The 20,822-nt window shown below is 40.4% G+C and overlaps 1 protein-coding gene across 2 annotated transcripts; it reads left to right on the top strand.

Annotated features, from left to right (window-relative positions):
* Window positions 1–612: 612 nt before the first annotated feature.
* Window positions 613–18,312, top strand: LOC108717753 (beta-soluble NSF attachment protein). 2 transcript variants are annotated; one of them, XM_018265067.2, is made up of 11 exons: window positions 613–808; window positions 5,979–6,058; window positions 7,186–7,302; window positions 9,147–9,193; window positions 10,803–10,880; window positions 11,345–11,400; window positions 12,576–12,660; window positions 13,081–13,185; window positions 14,329–14,397; window positions 15,679–15,729; window positions 16,443–18,312. In XM_018265067.2, exons 1-11 carry the CDS (start codon window positions 711–713, stop codon window positions 16,545–16,547), a joined length of 891 nt encoding a protein of 296 aa, XP_018120556.1. In that variant the 5' UTR covers window positions 613–710; the 3' UTR covers window positions 16,548–18,312. The 2 variants fall into 2 exon arrangements, with proteins under 2 accessions (XP_018120556.1, XP_041420264.1); XM_041564330.1 differs by lacking the exons at window positions 613–808; window positions 9,147–9,193.
* Window positions 18,313–20,822: the final 2,510 nt, after the last annotated feature.

Raw genomic sequence — 20,822 nt, 5'->3', positions numbered from 1 at the left:
TTTTACTGGCCAGGTGGCAACCCTAGCTGGGGATAAAATAAAGCTGAGAATAAGGGGCGCTTCACCATTCAGTTAACCTTAGTGTGTTATTGAATGCCCAACCAGTACTAAGCAACTTTTCAGTTGGTCTTCTTTTTCCCTTCTTCTTTCCAGCTTTCTAATGGAGGGGGGGTCAGTGACCGCATCTAAAAACAAATGCTGTGTAAAGCTGCAAATGTATTGCTGCTTTTTATTACTCATATTTCTATTCAGGTCTCTTTTATTTGTATTCCAGTCTCTTATTCAAATCAGTGCATGGTTGCTAGGGGAATTAGGATACTAGCAACCAGATGGCTGAAATTGCAAACTGGAGAGTCGCTTGAATAATAAACTAAAATAACTCAAAAGCCACAAATTATAAAAAATTAAAAACAATTGCAAATTGTCTCAGAATATCCCTCTCTACATCATAGTAAAATGACCATTGAATATAAAGGCAGATTCACACTCCCACACAAAGCTGCCATTGTTTGTTTCTACCAGAAACTCACGCCTAATGCCACTGCCAACATGGCTGTGCAGCGGCCATGTTGGTGGTGGCATAACGTTAGATGAACTACGCGTCCCAGAATGCAGCGCGCGCGCCTTTGGTTGTGACGAGGGTCGGTAGGTGTCAGTGATCTGGTGCAGCAGGCCAAGGAGTGGGAGAAACCATAGAATCCTGGGACAAGATGGACAACAGCGGCAAGGAGCGCGAAGCGGTGCAACTCATGGCTGAGGCCGAGAAGAGGGTGAAATCCTCTCATTCCTTCCTCAGGGGTCTTTTCGGGTGAGGGAAACGGCGGCCTATTAGTGTCAGCTCCACATTTCCCAGTGTCCTCAGCAGGGCCGCAGTGTATTGTATGGCGCAGGTCTGCTCGATTGGCAGCTCCTTGGGCCACAGTCCCCCCGAGCATCGCTACAGGTGTATCAGGTGTATAGGCGGTTATTGGGCAGCTGGAGGGACACATCAGGGCCCCTGGGAAATTGAGCAAATCAGTGTGTGTGTCTGTGTGTGTGTGTGTCGCCCAGAGCTCTTGCCAATTGCTATTATTGTCATTATTATTATTACTATTCCTTCTGATCTGTCACTTGTCAGGTCGGTACCGGGTTTATTCTAAGGGGAAGCTTTTCCATTTGCTCTCAGAACATTTCTCAGCAGAAGAAACAATTCAGCAAAAACTGTCGCTGTGTGTCTCTTTCTCTCTGTGTTTGTCTCTGTGTGTCTCTTTTTCTCTGTGTTTGTCTCTGTGTGTCTCTTTTTCTCTGTGTCTCTTTCTCTCTGTGTCTGTCTCTGTGTGTCTCTTTCTCTCTATGTGTCTCTTTCTCTGTGTGTCTTTCTCTGTCTGTCTCTGTGTGTCTCTTTCTCTCTGTGTCTGTCTCTCTGTGTCTCTTTCTCTCTGTGTGTATGTCTCTCTGTGTCTCTTTCTCTGTGTCTCTTTTTCTGTGTCTGTCTCTCTCTGTGTCACTGTCTCTTTCACTGTCTTTCCTTGTCTCTTTCTCTCTGTGTGTCTGTATCTATGTGTCTTTCTCCCTCTCTCTGTGTGTCTATTCTCTCAGCGTGTCTCTTTCTCTCTTTGTCTTTCTCTCTGTCTCTTTCTCTTTCTCTCTGTCTCTTTCTCTGTGTCTCTTTTTCTGTCTCTTTCTCTGTGTGTCTTTCTCTTTCTTTCTGTGTCTGTCTCTGTGTCTCTTTCTCTATGTCTGTCTCTCTGTCACTGTGTCTTTCTCTGTGTCTCTTTCTCTCTGTGTGTCTGTAGCTATGTGTCTCTGTGTGTCTGCCACTGTCTCTCTGTATCTGTGTGTGTCTCTGTTTCTCTATGTGTTGTCTCTTTCTCTCTGTGTCTTTCTCTGTGTGTGTGTGTCTCTGTCTCTTTGTGTCTGTCTCTGTGTGTGTCTCTGTCTCTGAGTCTCTCTGTTGGTAAATGTTTAATGTCACAGACAAATCTGGTTAAAGGCAAAATAAAGCTTTTCTACATTTCAATTGCTGTGCAGAATAATTGCCCTTGCACAGAGCTTGTGTGTGCGCCTGACCCTACGTCACTTCTGTACAGAAACAGTCCGTTTTACTGGAGGCAAGGCCGGTGCTGGGTCACTGCTCCCTTTAATATACAATGGGGTGCAGCCCTGAGCAATTAGAAAATACAAGGAAGGACTAAATCGTATATTTGTTACTTTGTTTTTTACTCATATACTGATAACCGGATGGGAAATAATTCCATCAACCTATATTATGTGGTCACCCCGATATAACTCCCCAAAGGGTGGCCCTGAGCCAATACACATGGTACTTATGTTATTTACATGGAAAACTATTTATTCATGCAGCTGATTTTGTGGCTCTTCTCAGGTGCTGGTGCCTAATATTAAAGAGAGATTTCTGGGTGATCCTGGGAACCGTCTCTCCCACTCGGTGCTAAATACAATGACTAGAATGGGTTTTACAGTGAAAATAACTTATCAATAAACAACAATAGTTTTTTGCAGGTAATGTGCGTGTAACTAGTGTGCCATGATGTACAATGCTACAATGTATAAAACAACACACAGGGAAGATGCGACGCAGTAGGAAGGAGGTTCTTCGCTGCAGAGCTTACAGTCTGTAACCTCCTGTATTATGGCCTCCTGCTAACAAAAAATTGCGGAAGGAAGGGGGTTGTATAAATGTTTAACTAGCGGGTATACTGCCCCTTTAAAAGCATCTAGTGGAAAGCCTAAGTGTGGTTCTTACAAATCAATAAATGAATCAATTTCTCTCTCTCAGGAGCAGAATATTTAAAATAAAACCAGTGTCCCATATTAAAAGCCTCATTGAGTCACTTTCCAGATGGGCCTTTGACAAGGAGCCACAGAGTCTTAAATTAGGAGTATTGGCGAAAATTTACTTGATTACCTTCAAAAAGACCCCCATAGAAGCCCCTTTTCCCTCTCTCCATGGCAACGGGAAGCATTCCATGTGGTACCATGTGCCCAGCTCTCTGGAGACTGCAATTTGCATTTCTTAATCACATTTTACATCTCAATCACATTCTCAGATTGAAAAGGGTGGGTTGGTTTCTGCTTTGTGTTTCTGTTAAAGTCTCTTGCTTTCCGTTTGTGTCTCTGTTAAAGTCTCTTGCTTTCTGTTTGTGTGTGTTAAATTCTCTTGGTTTCTGCTTAAAGTCTCTTGCTTTCATTTGTGTCTCTGTTAAAGTCTCTTGATTTCTATTTGTGTCTCTGTTCAAGTCTCTAGCTTTCCGTTTGTGTCTCTGTTAAAGTCTCTTCCTTTCCGTTTGTGTCTCTGTTAAAGTCTATTGGTTTCTGCTTTGTGTCTCTGTTAAAGTCTCTTGCTTTCATTTGTGTCTCTGTTAAAGTCTCTTGATTTCTATTTGTGTCTCTGTTAAAGTCTCTAGCTTTCCGTTTGTGTCTCTGTTAAAGTCTCTTCCTTTCCGTTTGTGTCTCTGTTAAAGTCTATTGGATTCTGCTTTGTGTCTCTGTTAAAGTCTCTTGCTTTCCATTTGTGTCTCTGTTAAAGTCTCCTGGTTTCTGCTTTTTATATCTGTTAAAGTTTCTTGCTTTTCGCTTTGTGTCTCCTTTAAAGTCTCTTGCTTTCCGTTTCTGTCTCTGTTAAAGTCTCTTGCTTTCTGCTTTGTTTCTCCGTTAAAGTCTCTTGCTTTCCGTTTCTGTCTCTGTTAAAGTCTCTTGCTTTCTGCTTTGTGTCTCTGTTAAAGTCTCTTGCTTTCTGCTTTGTGTCTCTGTTAAAGTCTCTTGCTTTCTGTTTTGTGTCTCTGTTAAAGTCTCCTGCTTTCTGCTTTGTTGTGTCTCTGGACACGTCAGTAATTGTTTCATATCACAGTCAAATCTGGTTAAAGAGCAACTAAAGCTTTTCTACATTTTAATTCCTGTCCAGAATAACTGCTCTTGCACAGAGCTTGTGTGTGTGCCTGATCCTTCATCACTTCTATACAGAAACAATAAAGGGGAGGTTCATCTTTAAGTTCACTTTTACTGTTAAAGAATAGCTAATTCCAATTTTTGTATAGTTTTTGAATTGCTTGCCTTCTTCTTCTTCTGTCTCTAGGCTGCAAATTTAGTTATTGCTACTTTATTACTCATCTTTCTATTTAGGCCTCTCCTATTAATATTCCAGTCTATAATAAAAATAAATGCATGGTTGCTAGGGGAATTTGGACCCTTGCAACCAGTTTGCTAAAATGGAAAACTGGAGAGCTGTTGAATAAAAAGCTAAATAACTCAAAAGTCACAAATAATAAAAAATGAAAACCAATTGCAAATTCTCAGAATATCCCTCTCTACATGACACTTAAAGTTCATTCAAAGGTGGACAACCCCTTTAAGTGTTATTGAAAGCAAGCCTGGCTCTGAGTGCAGAGATGTTTTCCTTGGCCCTATCTGTAGCTCCAGCCAGAGCGGTGCACTAACACTACAGTGCTGATGGGGCAGCTGAAACTTTAGGGTAAAATTGGAAAAAGTTAAAATGAAAATCCACACTAAGTCCAATTCACTCTGAAGCAGCACCCACTTGTCCACGTGTCGGAAAGTAAAAGTTCAAGTGTGGTGCGCTAATAAACGAGCGTGTATCACAGTCCCCTAAAAAAACTTCATTCAATAGTGTATTAACTACCGGTTATAGGCAGAATCAGATCTACTCACACTTGAACTTTTACTTTCAGAAACGTTGGGGTGATAGAGGTACATCAGGTGACTTGTGCTGTTCGTTGAACTTTGATGCCAGAGATTGAAAAAAATAAAGCCTGGGTGTTTGCTATATAGATTTTACTCCACACTGTTATAGAAGTCTGTAAGATTTCTCTTTTGTTGAGAACCTATAAAAAGAAAGGCAATAACTGATAATGAATGAGTGTTTAGGAATCCTTAGGGTAAGGTCACACTTGAAAATTGGGGGAGATTTAGTCGCCTGGCGACTAATCACCTCTTCTTTGGGGCGACTAATCTCTCGAACTGCTATCTTCCGCCTGCTAGAATGAAAGATCGCCTGCGGCATGGCACTCGTCGAGCTTCATTTTTCAAAGTCGCCCGAAGTTGCCTCACGAGGAAACGTCTGAAAACAAAGCGCTGCGAGTGCCATGCCGCAGGCGAAAGATGGGGAAGCAGTTTGGGGAGATAAGTGGCCCCAAAGAGGAGGTGATTAGTCGCTGGGCGACTAAATCTCCCCAAATCTCCCAGTGTGACCCTACCCTTAAAGGGACACCAAAAGGCACCAAAAAATGAAAGTGTTTTAATGTAATGAAAATATAATTTACTGTTGCCCTGCACTCAGGGGCGATCCTGGCCCCTCCGCCGTCTGAGGCAGCAGCAGTTGGTATTTAGCTGAATCTGAAAAATGTGAATTTTGTGCACCCTGACCCTGTGTAAATATTGACATTCACTTACAGTAAAGGCTTGTCTTGATCTGATAATAAGGACAGTTAAAATGAATGAAGCTGCTTGGGCAGAGATGGGCAGCATGTGACTGCAGATATGGAGATACTACAGGGGGTGATATCACTCCAACTTGCAGTACAGCAGTAAAGAGTGACTGAAGTTTATCAGAGCACAAGTCACATGACTGGGGGCAGCTGGGAAACTGACAATATTTCTAGCCCTATGTCAGAATTCAAAATTGAATATAAAAAAATCTGTTAGCTCTGTTGAGAAATGGATTCCAGCAGAATTTTGCTGGAGCAGCACTATTAACTGATACGTTTTGAAAAAAAACATTTTTGCCCATGACAGTATCCCTTTAAATAGTTTTCTTGTGCTGTACAGTAGAACATCTGCATAGCTGCTGTTACACATTTAGTATTTGATTTAGTATTGTTAAAGCTGTATTTACTGCTGGTGAGTAATGTACATGGGGAAAAGCTGCGTGTATAATGTATAATACCAATATCTCATCCATCTGAATTCTAAGTATGGGATTGTAAGCTATTGGATACAAATATGCTTTTTATATTTTCTAGTGGAAACACAAAGGTGGAAGAAGCTTGTGAGATGTATGCCAGAGCCGCAAATATGTTCAAGATGGTTAAAAACTGGACTGGTAAGTGTTTGTGCTTGATGTTTGGGATTATTATTAATGTCTGCGTACTGTAATGATCGTATCATGCCAGGATCACATGGGAGGTTGTGTTGTCGTAAAAAAAAGGTGGCCATTCACAGGCCGACCGACTTTCAGCTTTCAGGCCAAATAAGAATAAATGAAAAAACCCCAATTTTGTAGGCAATTATAAGTATGGTGTTGCTTCTACATGGTGCTAAAAATGAATATTGTCTTTAAAAATAGCCCCTTTATTAGAGCTCCCCTATAGATGTTCACTGGTCCCTGTCCCTGTTTAAATGAGGGGTGGGTGTGTCCTAATGGTCCCTGCCAGAAGCACAGTTGAAGGGGGACAGCCAATCACAGCCCTGCAGTCACACAAGCAAAGACAGGCTTCAGTTCCCTATCAGGTGCTGCTAGCTGCTGATTGGTTCCTGTCCTTATAGTGCAGTGAGCTGACTGCCGCCGGCTCCCCTGGGAATTCAGGTAGCGGGAAGTGGAAGGGAGGGATTATTAGGGTTTTTGCAGAAATATTCAATAAATCAGCCTGAAATACAAATTTTTTAAGCACTATTCTTCTGTATCTAAATGAGTACAACGCACTGGTACATTCTTATTTTTTACACAAAATAAAATTTTATAGAGGCATAATGAAGTTTCTTATCTTATACAGTCCGATAGACTCCTTTTTATATAAATAATCCAAATGTTTAAAAAAGATTTCCTTTTTTCTGTGTAATAATAAAACAGTAGCTTGTACTTGATCCCAACTAAGATATAATTAATCCTTATTGGAGGCAAAACCAGCCTATTGGGGTTATTTCATGTTTACATGATTTCTTTGTAGACTTAAGGTATGAAGATCCAAATTATCGACAGATCTGTTATCCGGAAAACTCCAGGTGCCGAGCATTCTGGATAACAGGTGCCATATTTGGATAACAATTTCAACTTTGCACATTAATGCAACATTAAAAAAAAAGCAGTGCAGTATAAAGTCATCTTCTCTCTGGTGTTACAATTCAATTCAAATAAAATTCCTTTCTATAATGTCCCTGTGTACAAGGTCAGTCCTGTTTAACAGGAATTAAAGCTCACAGTTCTAGCTAACATGCCGTATGTATTTTTAGCTGCCGGAAATGCGTTTTGCCAGGCTGCCAAACTCCACATGCAACTGCAGAGCAAACATGATGCAGCCACCAGTTTCGTAGATGCTGGAAATGCGTACAAGAAAGCGGATCCTCAAGGTGGGAGTACTACTGACATGTACCTAATACTCACTGTTTTCAGTACTGGATAGTAATCTTTTCTTGAAAGCCAATCATTTCTACCTACTGAAAGATGACAAAATATGCCCATTAATATAAATATCGAGATGGGGGGTTGGGGTACCAGATCCAAGATGGAGAGCTGCTGTGGACAATTTTATGCCCTGGATTATTACTATACAGGTATGGGATTCATTATCCTGAAACCCATTGTCCAGAAAGCTCAGAATTACAGAAAGCCCGTCTTCCATAGACTCCATTATAATTTAATAATCCAAGTTTTAAAAATGATTTCCTTATTCTGTGTAATGATAAAACAATTAGTTAGTACTTGATCCCAACTAAGATATAATTGAGGCAAAATCAGCCTATTGGGTTTATTTAACGTTTACGTTATTTTCTAGTAGACTTAAGGTATGAAGATCGAAATTATTGAAAGATCTGTTATCTGGAGAACCCCAGGTCCCGAGCATTCTGGATAACAGGTCCCATACCTGTGTATTGTTTACCCATACCTGTCTTATTAGTTCTCTGAGCTGGGAGAGCAAGTTCAGTACTTAAAGTAATGCATTTCTATCAATATTCGTTATGTTTTTCTTTAAATGATATAGTCAAATCTGCAGCAGTCACCATAGTGGGTATATTCCGGCATAGGGCTCCCCTGCAGTAAGCACAAAGTAGCAGTAAACTGCTTGTATATTGTGGCATATTTATTCACATCTGTATATTTGACATTGGTCTGTGTTTATCAGACTGCAAATCTAAGAAATGCCCCTTCTCTCTTAAAGGTGTATTTTCCTTCCCTAAACATTTTTCTTCACTTGGAGTTTCATGTTACTATTTATATATTACTATGAGTGTGTCATTTTAAAGTAACAGTACCATCTGGAAACATTAACACAAGGCAAACACAGCCATTCATCAGTATAAATACATGTAGAGACACCTTTGTGTGCGCTATAAACGTCTGTTGTGTTCCCTTAGGGGAATGTATTTTATACAACCTTGTTGTACAGTATTTCTTTGTTCAGTGTTTGGGTCCAGGTTCTATGTCTTCACAGATCTACACCTGCCTGAAGCTGTTTCATTCATACATATAACACACCACTGATCTGTGCACCAGCCACAACTGATCACTGCACGGGGTTCAGCCCACAAGCAAGAAATAAAGCAGAAGTGGCTAAATATCTCTGCTGTAAAGGGTGTTTCTGATGTCCTTCCTTCTTAAGCTTTATTTTCATTTACCAGCGAATTCATCTTGCTAAAGGACCAGTAACGTCAATTTAAAAAAAAAAAAAAAATTTGTTTGTATAGAATGAAAAAAAAACACCAAGCCATATGTAACTTTAAAATTGCAAAGTCTTTTATTAAAAGACGACGCGGCGACGATCCATCATGCGGCGCTCGATTTCTCCTCCCTGCTTTCTTTAGGAGATAGCGAGGGAGGAGAAATTGAACGCCGCACGATGGATCGTCGCCCAGTCAGCTTTTATGAAGAGGAGCGCAAGCCGAGTTTCTGTAAGTTATTTTAAAGTTATATATGGCTTGGTGTTATTTTTTTTTTTTTATATACAAACGAGTTTTTTTTTTTTTTTTTTTAAATTGACGTTACTGGTCCTTTAATGTTTAAGTCAAAAGAGTTAACAGAAACACCTAAACAGTTTCCTCTAAAAAAAAAAAAAAGAGATAACATTTCTGTTTATAATATAAGAAAGAGTTTCCAGGTGGTTCTTTTGCTTTCTAGTTGCCAGGCTTATTGGTGGTGCAATTAATGAAAGTGCTAGAAGTTAAGATTTTGTTGTTGTCTTTCCTAAACGCATCAGAGGCCATCAACTGCTTAAATGCAGCCATCGATATATACACAGATATGGTAAGGAAGGTTAAACTTATTGTACTTGTTTTGTGGGGAACAAAGTCATCTTGTACAGCAGGGCTTCTCTCTCACTTACGCAATATAGATTATACCTAGGCTCTAGCATTTGCATTTTTTAATAAATGCTGTTAATTTAAGGAGGTCCAGTCAGCCTACTGGCCATAGCATAGTAATATAAAGGGCAATATTTGGTATTTTTTGTTTATTCAAGTCAGCATCCTGAACAATCGGAACTGCAGCGAGGGGTTCCAGCTTCCCTTATTTACCGATGCACCATGTACCAGCTGATAAATATTCCCAAACTACACACAATAAATCAACCCTCTTATATCCATGGTACAAATACATTTCTTGGGATTGTCTTGGCAGCACCCATGCCAAACATTTTGTACAATTTTATCTAGGGATGCACCACTATTTTGGATTCAGCTGAATCCTTTGTGTAAGATTCGGACGAAGACTGAACCGAATCTGAATTCTAATTTGCATATGCAAATTAGGGTCAGGAAAGGCAAAAGTGGATACATTTATTTTACTTCCTTGTTTTGTGAAAAAAAAGTCATGTGATTTTCCACCCCTCCCCAATTTGCATATGCAAATTAGTATTCGGTTCGACCAAGAACAAGGATTTGGTCTAATCTGAATCCTGCTGAAAAGGCCAAATGCCAAACCGAATCCTTGATTCCGTGCATCCCTAAAGTACATGCAGTGCTCTCTAACTTATTACTTGTAGTGGGCCAATTATTTCTCATAAACCACGTTTGATGTCATACAATAAAGTTTATGGAGCCTTCAAACTGATTGGCTACATAAAAATTCTTTCTAGCCCATGAGCCTCTTGTTACACAGCCCCGAGTACATGTATGAGCAGCTACTGTCGATGACTTGGTAAGAGAGTATTCAAGGTTATCATTAAAGGAGAAGGAAAGGTTAAAACTAAGTAAGCCTTATCAGAAAGGTCCACCTAAATATACCAGTAAACCCTCAAAGTCTCTGTCAAAAGAAACACTGCATTTCTTTCCTTCTATTGTGTACACATGGGCTTCTGTATCAGCCTTCCTGCCTTCAGCTTAAACCTTTTTGCCCCTGGCGTGAGCATGCTCAGTTTGCTCAGTTCGCTCTTCTCCCCCCCCCCCTTCTCTGCTGTAATCTAAGCCCAGAGCTATAAGTGAGCAGGGAAAGACTCAGGCAGGAAGTGATGTCACACCAAGCTAATTCTGCAGCTGCTATCCTATACTAAACAGAGAGTGTCTAGAGCTTTTTACTCAGGTATGGTAAAAAAATCTACAGAATAAATACAGCATTCTAGCTTGGACTATTACATCTAATCTATTGGCAATTAAATGCCTTCCTTCTCCTTTCAATTGGCATTTTTATGCTTCAGAAAATGCCTTTTCTACAAATAAGGCACATTGAGTGTTAATGCTCTGCTCCGCACGAGAACAGCTCGGTTTCAAGCTACCAATTACACAAATGAGAAACAAAATCTAAAGGATAAATCTGATGTATCCCTTACCGCTAGGGATTGTGGGAGCCAGTATGCAAATACCAGGTTGATTAATGAATAACTTAATTTCAAATGAATAAGTGTGTTTGTGTGCCACAGGGAAGGTTTACAATTGCTGCAAAGCATCACATCACCATCGCGGAGATCTATGAAACGGAGCTGGTTGATATTGAGAAGGTAAGATATTAAATCTGTATTATATTGTAGATCTGGTCTTTACTCACATACACATTCTTGGCTCTCAAGGATACAAAACACTACAAATCTAAACCTGGAAATGTTTATGCAGGAAATTGGAAAGTATAATATATTTCAAGGCAATCCATTTACAGCCTTAAACATTCTCTGCAGTTGATTAATAGTGGCAGCTACTGCAGAAATATGACCTGGTACTACTGGGGCATTTACTCTTGTTTGGACTCTGCGAAAACACAATCCGTGGGTGCAAACTCACTAAACAGGACTCTGTTTCTACTTGTCTTTTAAAGTATAAAATATCAAGAAAACTTTGTGTTTATATTTCTGTAAGTTTCTGTAGGTCATTTTTATTACATGTCATTTTTATTACATGTGCAGTTTAAAGCAAACCATTCCCTTTGATTGAATATTTTCATAAAGCTGATTCATATGTTATCTCCTAGGCAATTGCACATTATGAACAATCTGCAGATTATTACAAGGGAGAAGAATCAAACAGGCAAGCTTCTGGAATATCTCTACGTCATACTTGTCTCTGTTTTTTGTTATGTTTATCCTTTACTTATGAAGCACCGACATATACTATAGCATGACAGTGATTGATTACATGCTAGTCCCTGGCCCAGTGGAGCTCAAAATCGATGGCACCTTTCACATTCACACACACTATGGGCTGTATTAACAGGAACTGCTGGCAATATGTTGTGGGAGGAAACCAGCGTACCTCATGAAAACCAATGGAGGTATGGGGAAAACTAGCAGACTGTACCATTGTGGTAATTTAACTCAGGACCCCAGAACTGCAGGGCAGCTGTTCTAATCACAGTGCCACCAAGCTGCCCACAGGCGCAATGAAATAGTTCTCATAGCACACACAAGATCTCTTTAATCCCGTTGCAGGTACATTCACTTGCCAACCACATCATTGTACCCCCCACACGGCAATCTGAGCCACCACAGCTTTGTGTTAAAGTGACAAAACATGGGCCAGTGTTTGGGAATGTTCAGTCATTCAGTCTGCTTTCTGCAGATTTGCCTCTCTCTTCTGTTTCACAACCACTATAGTCAAAAAGTGTTTGTGATATCAGCCAACCTAAACAGAAATGTATTTTGTAGTAATTAACTATGATTTGATGGCAGTACTTCATTCCTGAGGAGACCCCATATATGGACTGCTTTTTTCAGTCTAAAACACCAAGGAACATGAGACAAACTGCAGTCTTTATAGAATAGAAGGGCTGACAGTGGGAGATCTCTGGACTGCAGAAGAGAAGAATGTGTATTTCCAATCTGTTTGGATTGTGCTGAACTTTGCCAAAAAAAAGAGGCTTAAAGGGAAACTAAAGTCTAAAATAGAATAAGGCTAGAAATGCTGTATTTTGTATACAAAACATAAACATGAACTTACTGCACCACAAGCCTAATCAAACAAATGATTTATGCTTTCAAAGTTGGCCGCAAGGGGGTCACCATCTTGTAACTTTGTTATACATCTTTGCAAGACCAAGATTATGCACATGCTCAGTGTGGTCTGGGCTGCTTAGGGATCTACATAAATTATCAAAACAGCACAATCTGCCAGAAGCCAATACAGCAAGACTGATAGAACTGTTTCATATTTTGTTCTCTGATGCTTCTGTTTAAATGTTTTTATTTCCATTTATTGCATTTCAGTTCTGCTAACAAGTGTCTGCTAAAAGTGGCTACTTACGCTGCACAACTGGAACAGTACCAAAAAGCAATCGAAATCTACGAGCAGGTAAGTCGTTCTATATGGCCCATTAATAATAGTGTCACATTGCATTGAATCAGTTTGCACCTGGTGAGGGGTGAGTAGTAAAACATAAACACTCATTGAAAATTTGACTCTTTCCATTTTCCATTGTGGAAATATTCGTTTCAGGGTGGAAATGAATAGTCTAGAATTGATCACAAAGTTTTCCGCTTTAACAAATGAGCCAGTTTATAAAAAGTTTCCTGACTGTCGCCTTGTGGATTTGCAGTTTTGATGCCAAAAGATTTTGCCCCATAGATGTTTATATAGAAGAATGGAATAGTCTGGTCTCTGTGTAGATCATCTAGTGAATGATCTGAAACATTACACATTTGATATTAAATTGCTCTTGTTTCTCTTAAAATATGCATTTTTTTTTCTTTTTAAAACTGAAATGTTGCCTAGGTTGGTGCAAGTACAATGGATAATCCTTTACTGAAATACAGCGCAAAAGAATATTTTTTCAAGGCTGCACTGTGCCATTTCATTGTGGATGAATTAAATGCCAAGGTAGGAAACATATTTCTTTCCCTTTGTCCTTTATATCTGAATGCTTGTATGAACCCTGCCTGTAATACTACCATCACAATTTACTCGGATAGCATGGATTGCACTTTCATTTTCGCTTTAGTCAAACACAAAGGGCATTTCCAAAGGGGAGCAGTTAGTTTATGTACAAAACATTCTATCCTGTTTTTCAGGATAATCAAAGCTATCAAAATATTTCTGAACAAGATATAGGACCTAAAAAATAACTGTTATTTTTGGAGATTTATTTATTTTCCTCATGTGTGTCCTTACACCATCATTATCATCATCAATTTAAATGCTAGATATCTTCTGGGCAAAGTATTCCTATAATACGGCAGCAAAATTATTTTTGTAGTCAAAAACAAGTAATGTAGAACACCATAGAAATATGAAACTGATACAAATTCCCTGTTCCACTAGATGCGCAGTTACCTCTGCTCAGCTGCAGCCCCCAAACTACAATAAAGTAATTATAATTGTAATTGGCACTCACTTCTGCCACATTCTACATATATATCTCTATTCAAAGAACCGACAGGACCTTTTTCAAGTTCCTAATGAGGACCGAAACATTGGACTCTGATACGATAAACATAGAGGTGAAGATTTTTTTATATGGGTGTGGCGGTTCTTTGATATTTGTTGATATATATACATTATAACGTGCACCCTGGCTAATATATATATATATATATATATATATATATATATCGCACTCTGATCCAGTCTTGAAGTCACTGTGGGTGCTGGGCCAAAGCTTTAGCATACAATGTTTAGATAGGGACCCGCACTCCAATATTTCCGTGAAAAAAGGTTTTTATTTTAACTTGTGCATCCTATATATATATATATATATATCTCTCTCCAGCTGTCACATGGCAGCTAGAGCAGTGGTCCCCAACCAACGGGCCACGGACAGTCCTGAACTGGGCCGTTGAGCGTAGCCTGGAATTAACGTGGCACGCCGAATTGGACGCCGGCTGGCCAACCTCAGCCTCTCCCCACACCCCCTCCCCGGTCCTTGCAAAACATTTTTTCCCTTACATTGGTCCCTGGGCCAAAAAAGGTTGGGGACCGCTGAGCTAGAGGATTAACTGGTTATTCCATTCCGCTGTTCCACAGCTTGCGCTGGAGAAGTACGAAGAAATGTTTCCTGCATTTACAGATTCAAGAGAGTGCAAGCTGTTAAAGGTAAAGTAATACTTCCAAATCTCACACGGCAGATTACATTTCACTTTGCAGTTTTACACAGCTAGTATTGTGAATGTGCAGTTTGAGCTTCCACCATTTTGTCAATAATAAGCTTTTGCATTCTGCCCTTCTATCAACTGAGCCAAACAGAAGGGGAATTAAGCTACACACTCATGATATTAGTGTTGTAAAAGTGCTAATATGGAGGAAATGTTCTTTTATGCAGGTGCTGTATATCATGTGGCACGTTATGGGTTAAGCTGCTAGAGCTGCGGAAGATTTTGCACCTATCTTACTCACAAAGGTGCTAAATTACACCTTTGTCGTTGCCCATAGCAACCAGTTAGCAGTTCCTATTGCTCAGGCTCAGACACATTCTTCTTTATAATAATACTTTATAGCAACTCCTAATTGGTGAAGAAGCCCATTTATTTATTATTATATTATTTATAGTATTATATTTATTATTTCTGCTACTTAAAGGGGAAATACAGCATAATGTAAGAAACCGTAATTTTAGAAAACCACAAAAAACTAGGGATGAATGTATATTTTAAAATGACTTAAGGTGGCTCATTTGGCGACATCGCCAAATGAGCTGATCTCTCCCCGATATGCCCACCTTGAGGTGGGCAATATCGGGCTGATCTGATCGTGGGCCCTAGGCCCAACGATCGTGTCCTAACGAATAGTAATGGGCGGTCGATCGCGGGACCGCATCGACGAATAGATGGGGCAGCGATCCGACGGGATTTTTCGTCCCATCCGATCGAGATCTGGGCGACTTTTGGCCAGATCTCGATCGGGATAGCCCGTCGGGGGGGCCCCATACACGGGCCAATAAGCTGCCGACACGGTCTGTCGGTAGCTTTTATCGGCCTGTGTATGGCCACCTTTAGAATAGTTACTGAAAGCAGTTTTTGTCTGCTCATGTCTGTACTCTCTGCATTTCCCACAATGCCCACACAGCTGTTAGCGACTTCTCTTGTGTTGTTTCAAGAGTCGTAACACGCAGGACAGAGAACAGAAAGGGAGAGACACATGCCGCTTGCAGTAGCAATCACATGAATTCATCATCATTGCAATCATTTATTTCATGTGTATTCACATAATTCGGAGTACAAACCCGTAACCACGACAACCCATGCATCAAAAATTTAATTTTGAATTTATGTTGGTGAGGGATAAAGATATGGAGAATGTGTTCCTTTATGTTCAAAGGTGAAGCTAATTCCCTGATTATTTCAGAACTAATGATTTTTCCTTTCAAAACTTGTGTAGAAATTGCTGGAGGCTCACGAAGAACAAAACTGTGATGCATACACCGAAGCTGTAAGTAACAAATGGGATTAATCTATAGTATAGTGTGTGTATATGTATAGTGTATCTGGGTGCAATTTATCCAGTTGCAATGTAACAATATGACTTGAAAGGGATTCATCATCATCATCATTTATTTATATAGCGCTGTCAAGATACGCAGTGATTCGCATTTACTTTTTAATGCTGCCTATATCCCCAAAAACAAATTCATTCAAATGTGCTGAGAGTGCTTCTCTGAACACTTTTGCAACCGACACTAATTTTATATTAGTGTTTTTTGAGATATTTGCAGTTTTAGACTGCTAATACCAGGCTTTCAGATTAGCAATCTTATGTGTCCAGGCCTTTACTGGCCCTTATGTGTTAAAGCTGGCAGTTTATTGGCCAGTTGATGGGTCACATTGGGCAGGTTGAAAAACCTTGTAAAGGAATGGACTACATCAGCAGCTCTTCATCTCGACGGCCTACATTTACCATCGCGAGACGATTCGATCAGGTTGATAATCCAGCTCTAGATGTGCTTATAGGGGAAAGATCCACTTTTTTGGTGACCCTGATAACCAGCAGATCTTTATGTGTATGTCCACCTTTAGGGTTGCTGACATACTGACTCTGAAAAACAGCTGCAGAAATGAAAGCCTGGTAATGGCAGTCTAAAACTGCACTTACACCAGAAACCTCTAAAAAATGTTTTAATTATTTCTCCTTCCTGTTTTGCTCAGGTGAAGGAATTTGATTCGATATCGCGTTTGGATCAGTGGCTCACGACTATGTTGCTCCGTATAAAGAAATCCATTCAGGGAGATGGTGACGGGGACCTGAAATGAACAGGAGGGTGAAGCAGCGGAATGTATGCAGATCTGCCAACATTATACCCCCCCTCTTTTTTTTTTTTTTAATTTATTTTGCAGATGTCTCATCAGTGCCAGTGAAGCTAATAGGGATGACTGTGGGCAGAAAAGAGTGGGTTATCAGAGGGTGAAGAGATTTTATTTTCATTATATTTCTTTGTATTTTGTGTCATATCAGGAATGAACGTAGGGGTTAGAAAGTAACAGAAAAGACTTCAATACACACACATATATTTATATATTATTACAGGTCTCCGAATAACAAGAGGAGCATATAGAACCATTCACAATACTGGTAACCCAACGGTGCCTCGGGCAATGCAGGCTGGGAGCCCACCCACTGGGTCTTTTGCCACAACTTATTCATGGTGACGTGCTGAGAATTCGAGGCAGTAATGAGGCCACACACACGTGAGGGAATAGAATAAACTTTCTGCCTTTCTTCCACTTATTTCTCACAGCGGCTATAAGGTTCTGGTCAGTGGCGTAACTAGAGTGAGCTGCAAAACAAATCTTCAAAGCTGTCCACGCACTCCGATCACCATCCTCCCTCCCACTTCCGCTCCTGACTCCGCCCACTCCCGCCTGACTTGCTTCCCCTTTCTCGCCAGTAAGAGAAAGCGGTTGGGGAAAAGGTTTTTTTTTATTAGCTATAGGGGAAGCAGAACACAGATTAAGGATGCATTAGATGGCGGAGCTCGTCTCCTTGTAATAGTGTGTCCTGGGCCGGACTCAATTCTCGCTAGCATTCAGCAACTTCAGTCCGAAGGTACAATACTTCCCAATACTCTATGCTCACATCTAGCACTAACTGAGTCGCTACCAGTAATATCAATGTGGTTTTCTTAAAACACACATTATGGCAGTGGGTATACAGATAAAGCTTACGCGTTTCGTGCCTCCAAACTCGGCACTTCCTCAGAGCCTAACGAAGCAGGGGGGCCCCTATTCCCTGCCCCCCCCTGCAACTGTGGGGTCTGCTTCCTCAATAGTTAGACCCTGGTTCTGGCCGCAGCCCCTCACACCCCGTAGATAAAGTGTCAGACAGACACACTCCCACCCCCTCCACTCCTGTTCCACTTGTACCTCCTGCCACTAGGTGCGCGCGTTATTGCTGTAAGTCACTACGTGCCGTAAGGAGAGGATGTCTCCGTAACCACTTGGCTACTAGAAGGAGTGTGTGGATGAAAGGTGCATGTGGAACCCTGTATTTTATTAACATTTTAGGTGGGAGTCAAGTCAGGGTTCCCTTGAGCATGGGTGCTCTGTGCTTGATGCTCTGTGAAGGGTGCCATGGGATTAGAGTGCATTTCTTTGCACAAGGACATAGTGTAAGTGGCAGGTGTAATAGGGGCAATTTCTGCCCATTAGTGTAACGCTTGGGCCCGACTTTATTCAGTGATCCCTGTAGTGAAATGTAGAACAATGGGTTTTCAAGGTGTCTGGGCCTCCTGTGATTTGCTGCATCTCCATCATCATTCCTTTGGGAAGGAAGTCCCCGAGGAACAGGAAATGCCCCCCTCTATGCAAGTAGAATAAAGGAACTGGTTAAAAAAATATTCAGCCAAGTTATAATATATTTCAATATGTAACATTATTTTCTTGCATAAAAACCAACGTATAATTTCGCTGACAGTGATCCTTTTAAAGGACCAGTAACATCAAAAAAAATTTAATTACACAATTAACACAATTAATACTTTAAAAAAGCAAAGTCTTTATTAAGAAATAACTTACAGAAACTCTGCTTCCTGTCTTCTACAGAAAGGGCGACCATCCATTGAGTGGTGCTTGATTTCTCCTCCCTGGCTCTCTGCTGCTGGATCCTTTAGATGCCACATTCTGTGCTTTCTGTAGTGCAGCGGCACTTCCAGCAGGAACTTGAGGCGGATTGGCGGTGCCGGTGTCCTATGGGCCATGTTCTCTCTCTCACTGCTGTAACGGCTCACGCCCTGCGGACTCTGCATCCAGCTGACTACAAGTCCCTGCGTCCCACTGCCGGTAGCGCTTTCGGAGAAGCTGCCCAGCAGAAGGGACGGATGCATGGTGGGACTTGTAGTTTTGTCGGTAGCTGCGAAGCGCCAGAGAGATACATAGTTGCAGCGGGTGGGCGCAGCTGCGAGAACGCGTTACCGGTTGTCCCAGCAAACTGTGTAAGAGAACCCCCAAATACCCCCGGTCCCCCCTAAATACATCGGCGCCCCCTTCCAAGTCTTCCTTCTCCACTTGCCACACAGCCGCCTTACAGGGAACTGACCCGGACTCACCCCCCCCGGCGGAGGGGGATCTTGTAGGGCGTGAGCCGTTACAGCAGTGAGAGAGAGAACATGGCCCATAGGAACACTGGCACCACAGATCCGCCTCAAGTTCCTGCTGGAAGCGCCGCTGCACTACAGAAAGCACAGAATGTGGCATCTAAAGGATCCAGCAGCAGAGAGCCAGGGAGGAGAAATCAAGCACCACTCAATGGATGGTCGCCCTTTCTGTAGAAGACAGGAAGCAGAGTTTCTGTAAGTTATTTCTTAATAAAGACTTTGGTTTTTTAAAGTATTTCAATTCAATAAGTGTTACCTTCCCTTTCATACACAGAAAGGGTTGAGAGGCTCAATTTCAATTTGCTTTCTGGGACCGTTCAATAAGGGGGGAATTTACAAAAGTGGTGATATTGAGACAAAATGAAAGTGTCGGATTTCCCACCAAATTCACAAACCTCTATCTCCACTTTTGTGAATTTGTCTAAATATTTTGTCTTCTGCACGACATTTTTAAGACATTTTTTCAGAATTTGTCTTTAGCTCTTACTACACCTGTTAGTCAGCCATCAAATTGGAATTTTTGGGGGAGGGGGGTTTATTTTTCCTAGAAAATTATACATAATTTTTTTCAGAATAACCTGGGCTTTTTAAATCTGACTACATGTTTGTGTAATTCCACTTCTGGAACAAGATGTAAGGGTCTAAATACAAGAAATGCTATTTTGCATAATACAAGTGATTTGTATCAGAAATTAGTTTTATTATCTTATTATCTCAAGTATGTAAGTGCTGCTAAAACTAAAAAAAATGCCTGGGAGCCTTTGCTTTTCCTTTAGATAATATATTCACTCAAATGGCTAAAATTGCCTCATTCATTAAGCTAAAACTAGTAAAATAATGTGAGTTAAAAAGATTTTACATATCAATATGATATAAAATACACTTTATTTGTTTAAAGGAGAACGAAACCCTAAAGTTAAAAAACCCCTACCCTTCATAGACCCCCTCCCTCCTTCCTGCCTTATTGTTATATATATATATATATATATATATATATATATATATATATATATATATATATATATATATATATATATATATATATATATATATATATATCCCCTATTGTAAAATGTAAGGATATTCTAAGTCACAGAGGAGTTCCATGACCATATAAAGGCACAAGGCTACGGTTTGATCATTTCCCTATGAGACCAAACTGTAAATTATATTTTTATAATTTAAGAAAGTTGCATAATGGGGTAGTGCAATTATATTATATATCATTATATTAGGGATTCACCAAGTTGGGGGCATTTGTCAAAATATTAAAGCAAATATGGTTCTATCCACATTAAATCTGCCCCAGAGCAGTGTGTGACATATCTGAATATATATAAGCAGGGGTAACTAAACTGATATTAGGGAATTGTGTAGCGTCTTTGATTTATTTATTTATTTTTGCAATTTCTGTGCTCACGGAATGATCTGAACGCCATGACTTCTTTCCTGTGGTTTGTTTTATTATTGAAATGCTCTAAAACCAGTATTTTTGCACATTTGCGTAGATATGCATACGAACTTACTGTCATTGTAGTGTCGGTGTCTGTGTGCTGCAACATTGTGTTAGACTGTGTCAGTGTAAGGGATGGCATGTGTGTGTCAGTCAATGTGCTGCCGCCCATTTCCCAAAGCATTTAATAGACAATCTGTCTTCCCCTTTAATGTGTATAAATAGTAATACATATATATATATACCGTGAAAGCTAACAGGAAACATGCAATGTCTTTTTGTGTGAACATGTTCATTTAATAAAGTGACGATATGCAAGACATTTGCTTTTGTTTCACTGAATAATTTATCCTTTTAGTTCCGGTAATTAGTGATGTGCAGGTCAGGGTTTTCCTGACCCGCACTCGACCCTAACCCGCCCTGCTGCAGCCCGCGCCCGCCCTTCCGGGGTCCTTTTATAGACCCGCCTCGCCGATGACATCA

This window comes from Xenopus laevis, chromosome 5S, assembly GCF_017654675.1.
Source record: "Xenopus laevis strain J_2021 chromosome 5S, Xenopus_laevis_v10.1, whole genome shotgun sequence".
Classification (NCBI taxonomy): Eukaryota; Metazoa; Chordata; class Amphibia; order Anura; family Pipidae; genus Xenopus; species Xenopus laevis.
This window is presented reverse-complemented; position numbering and strand designations above follow the sequence as displayed.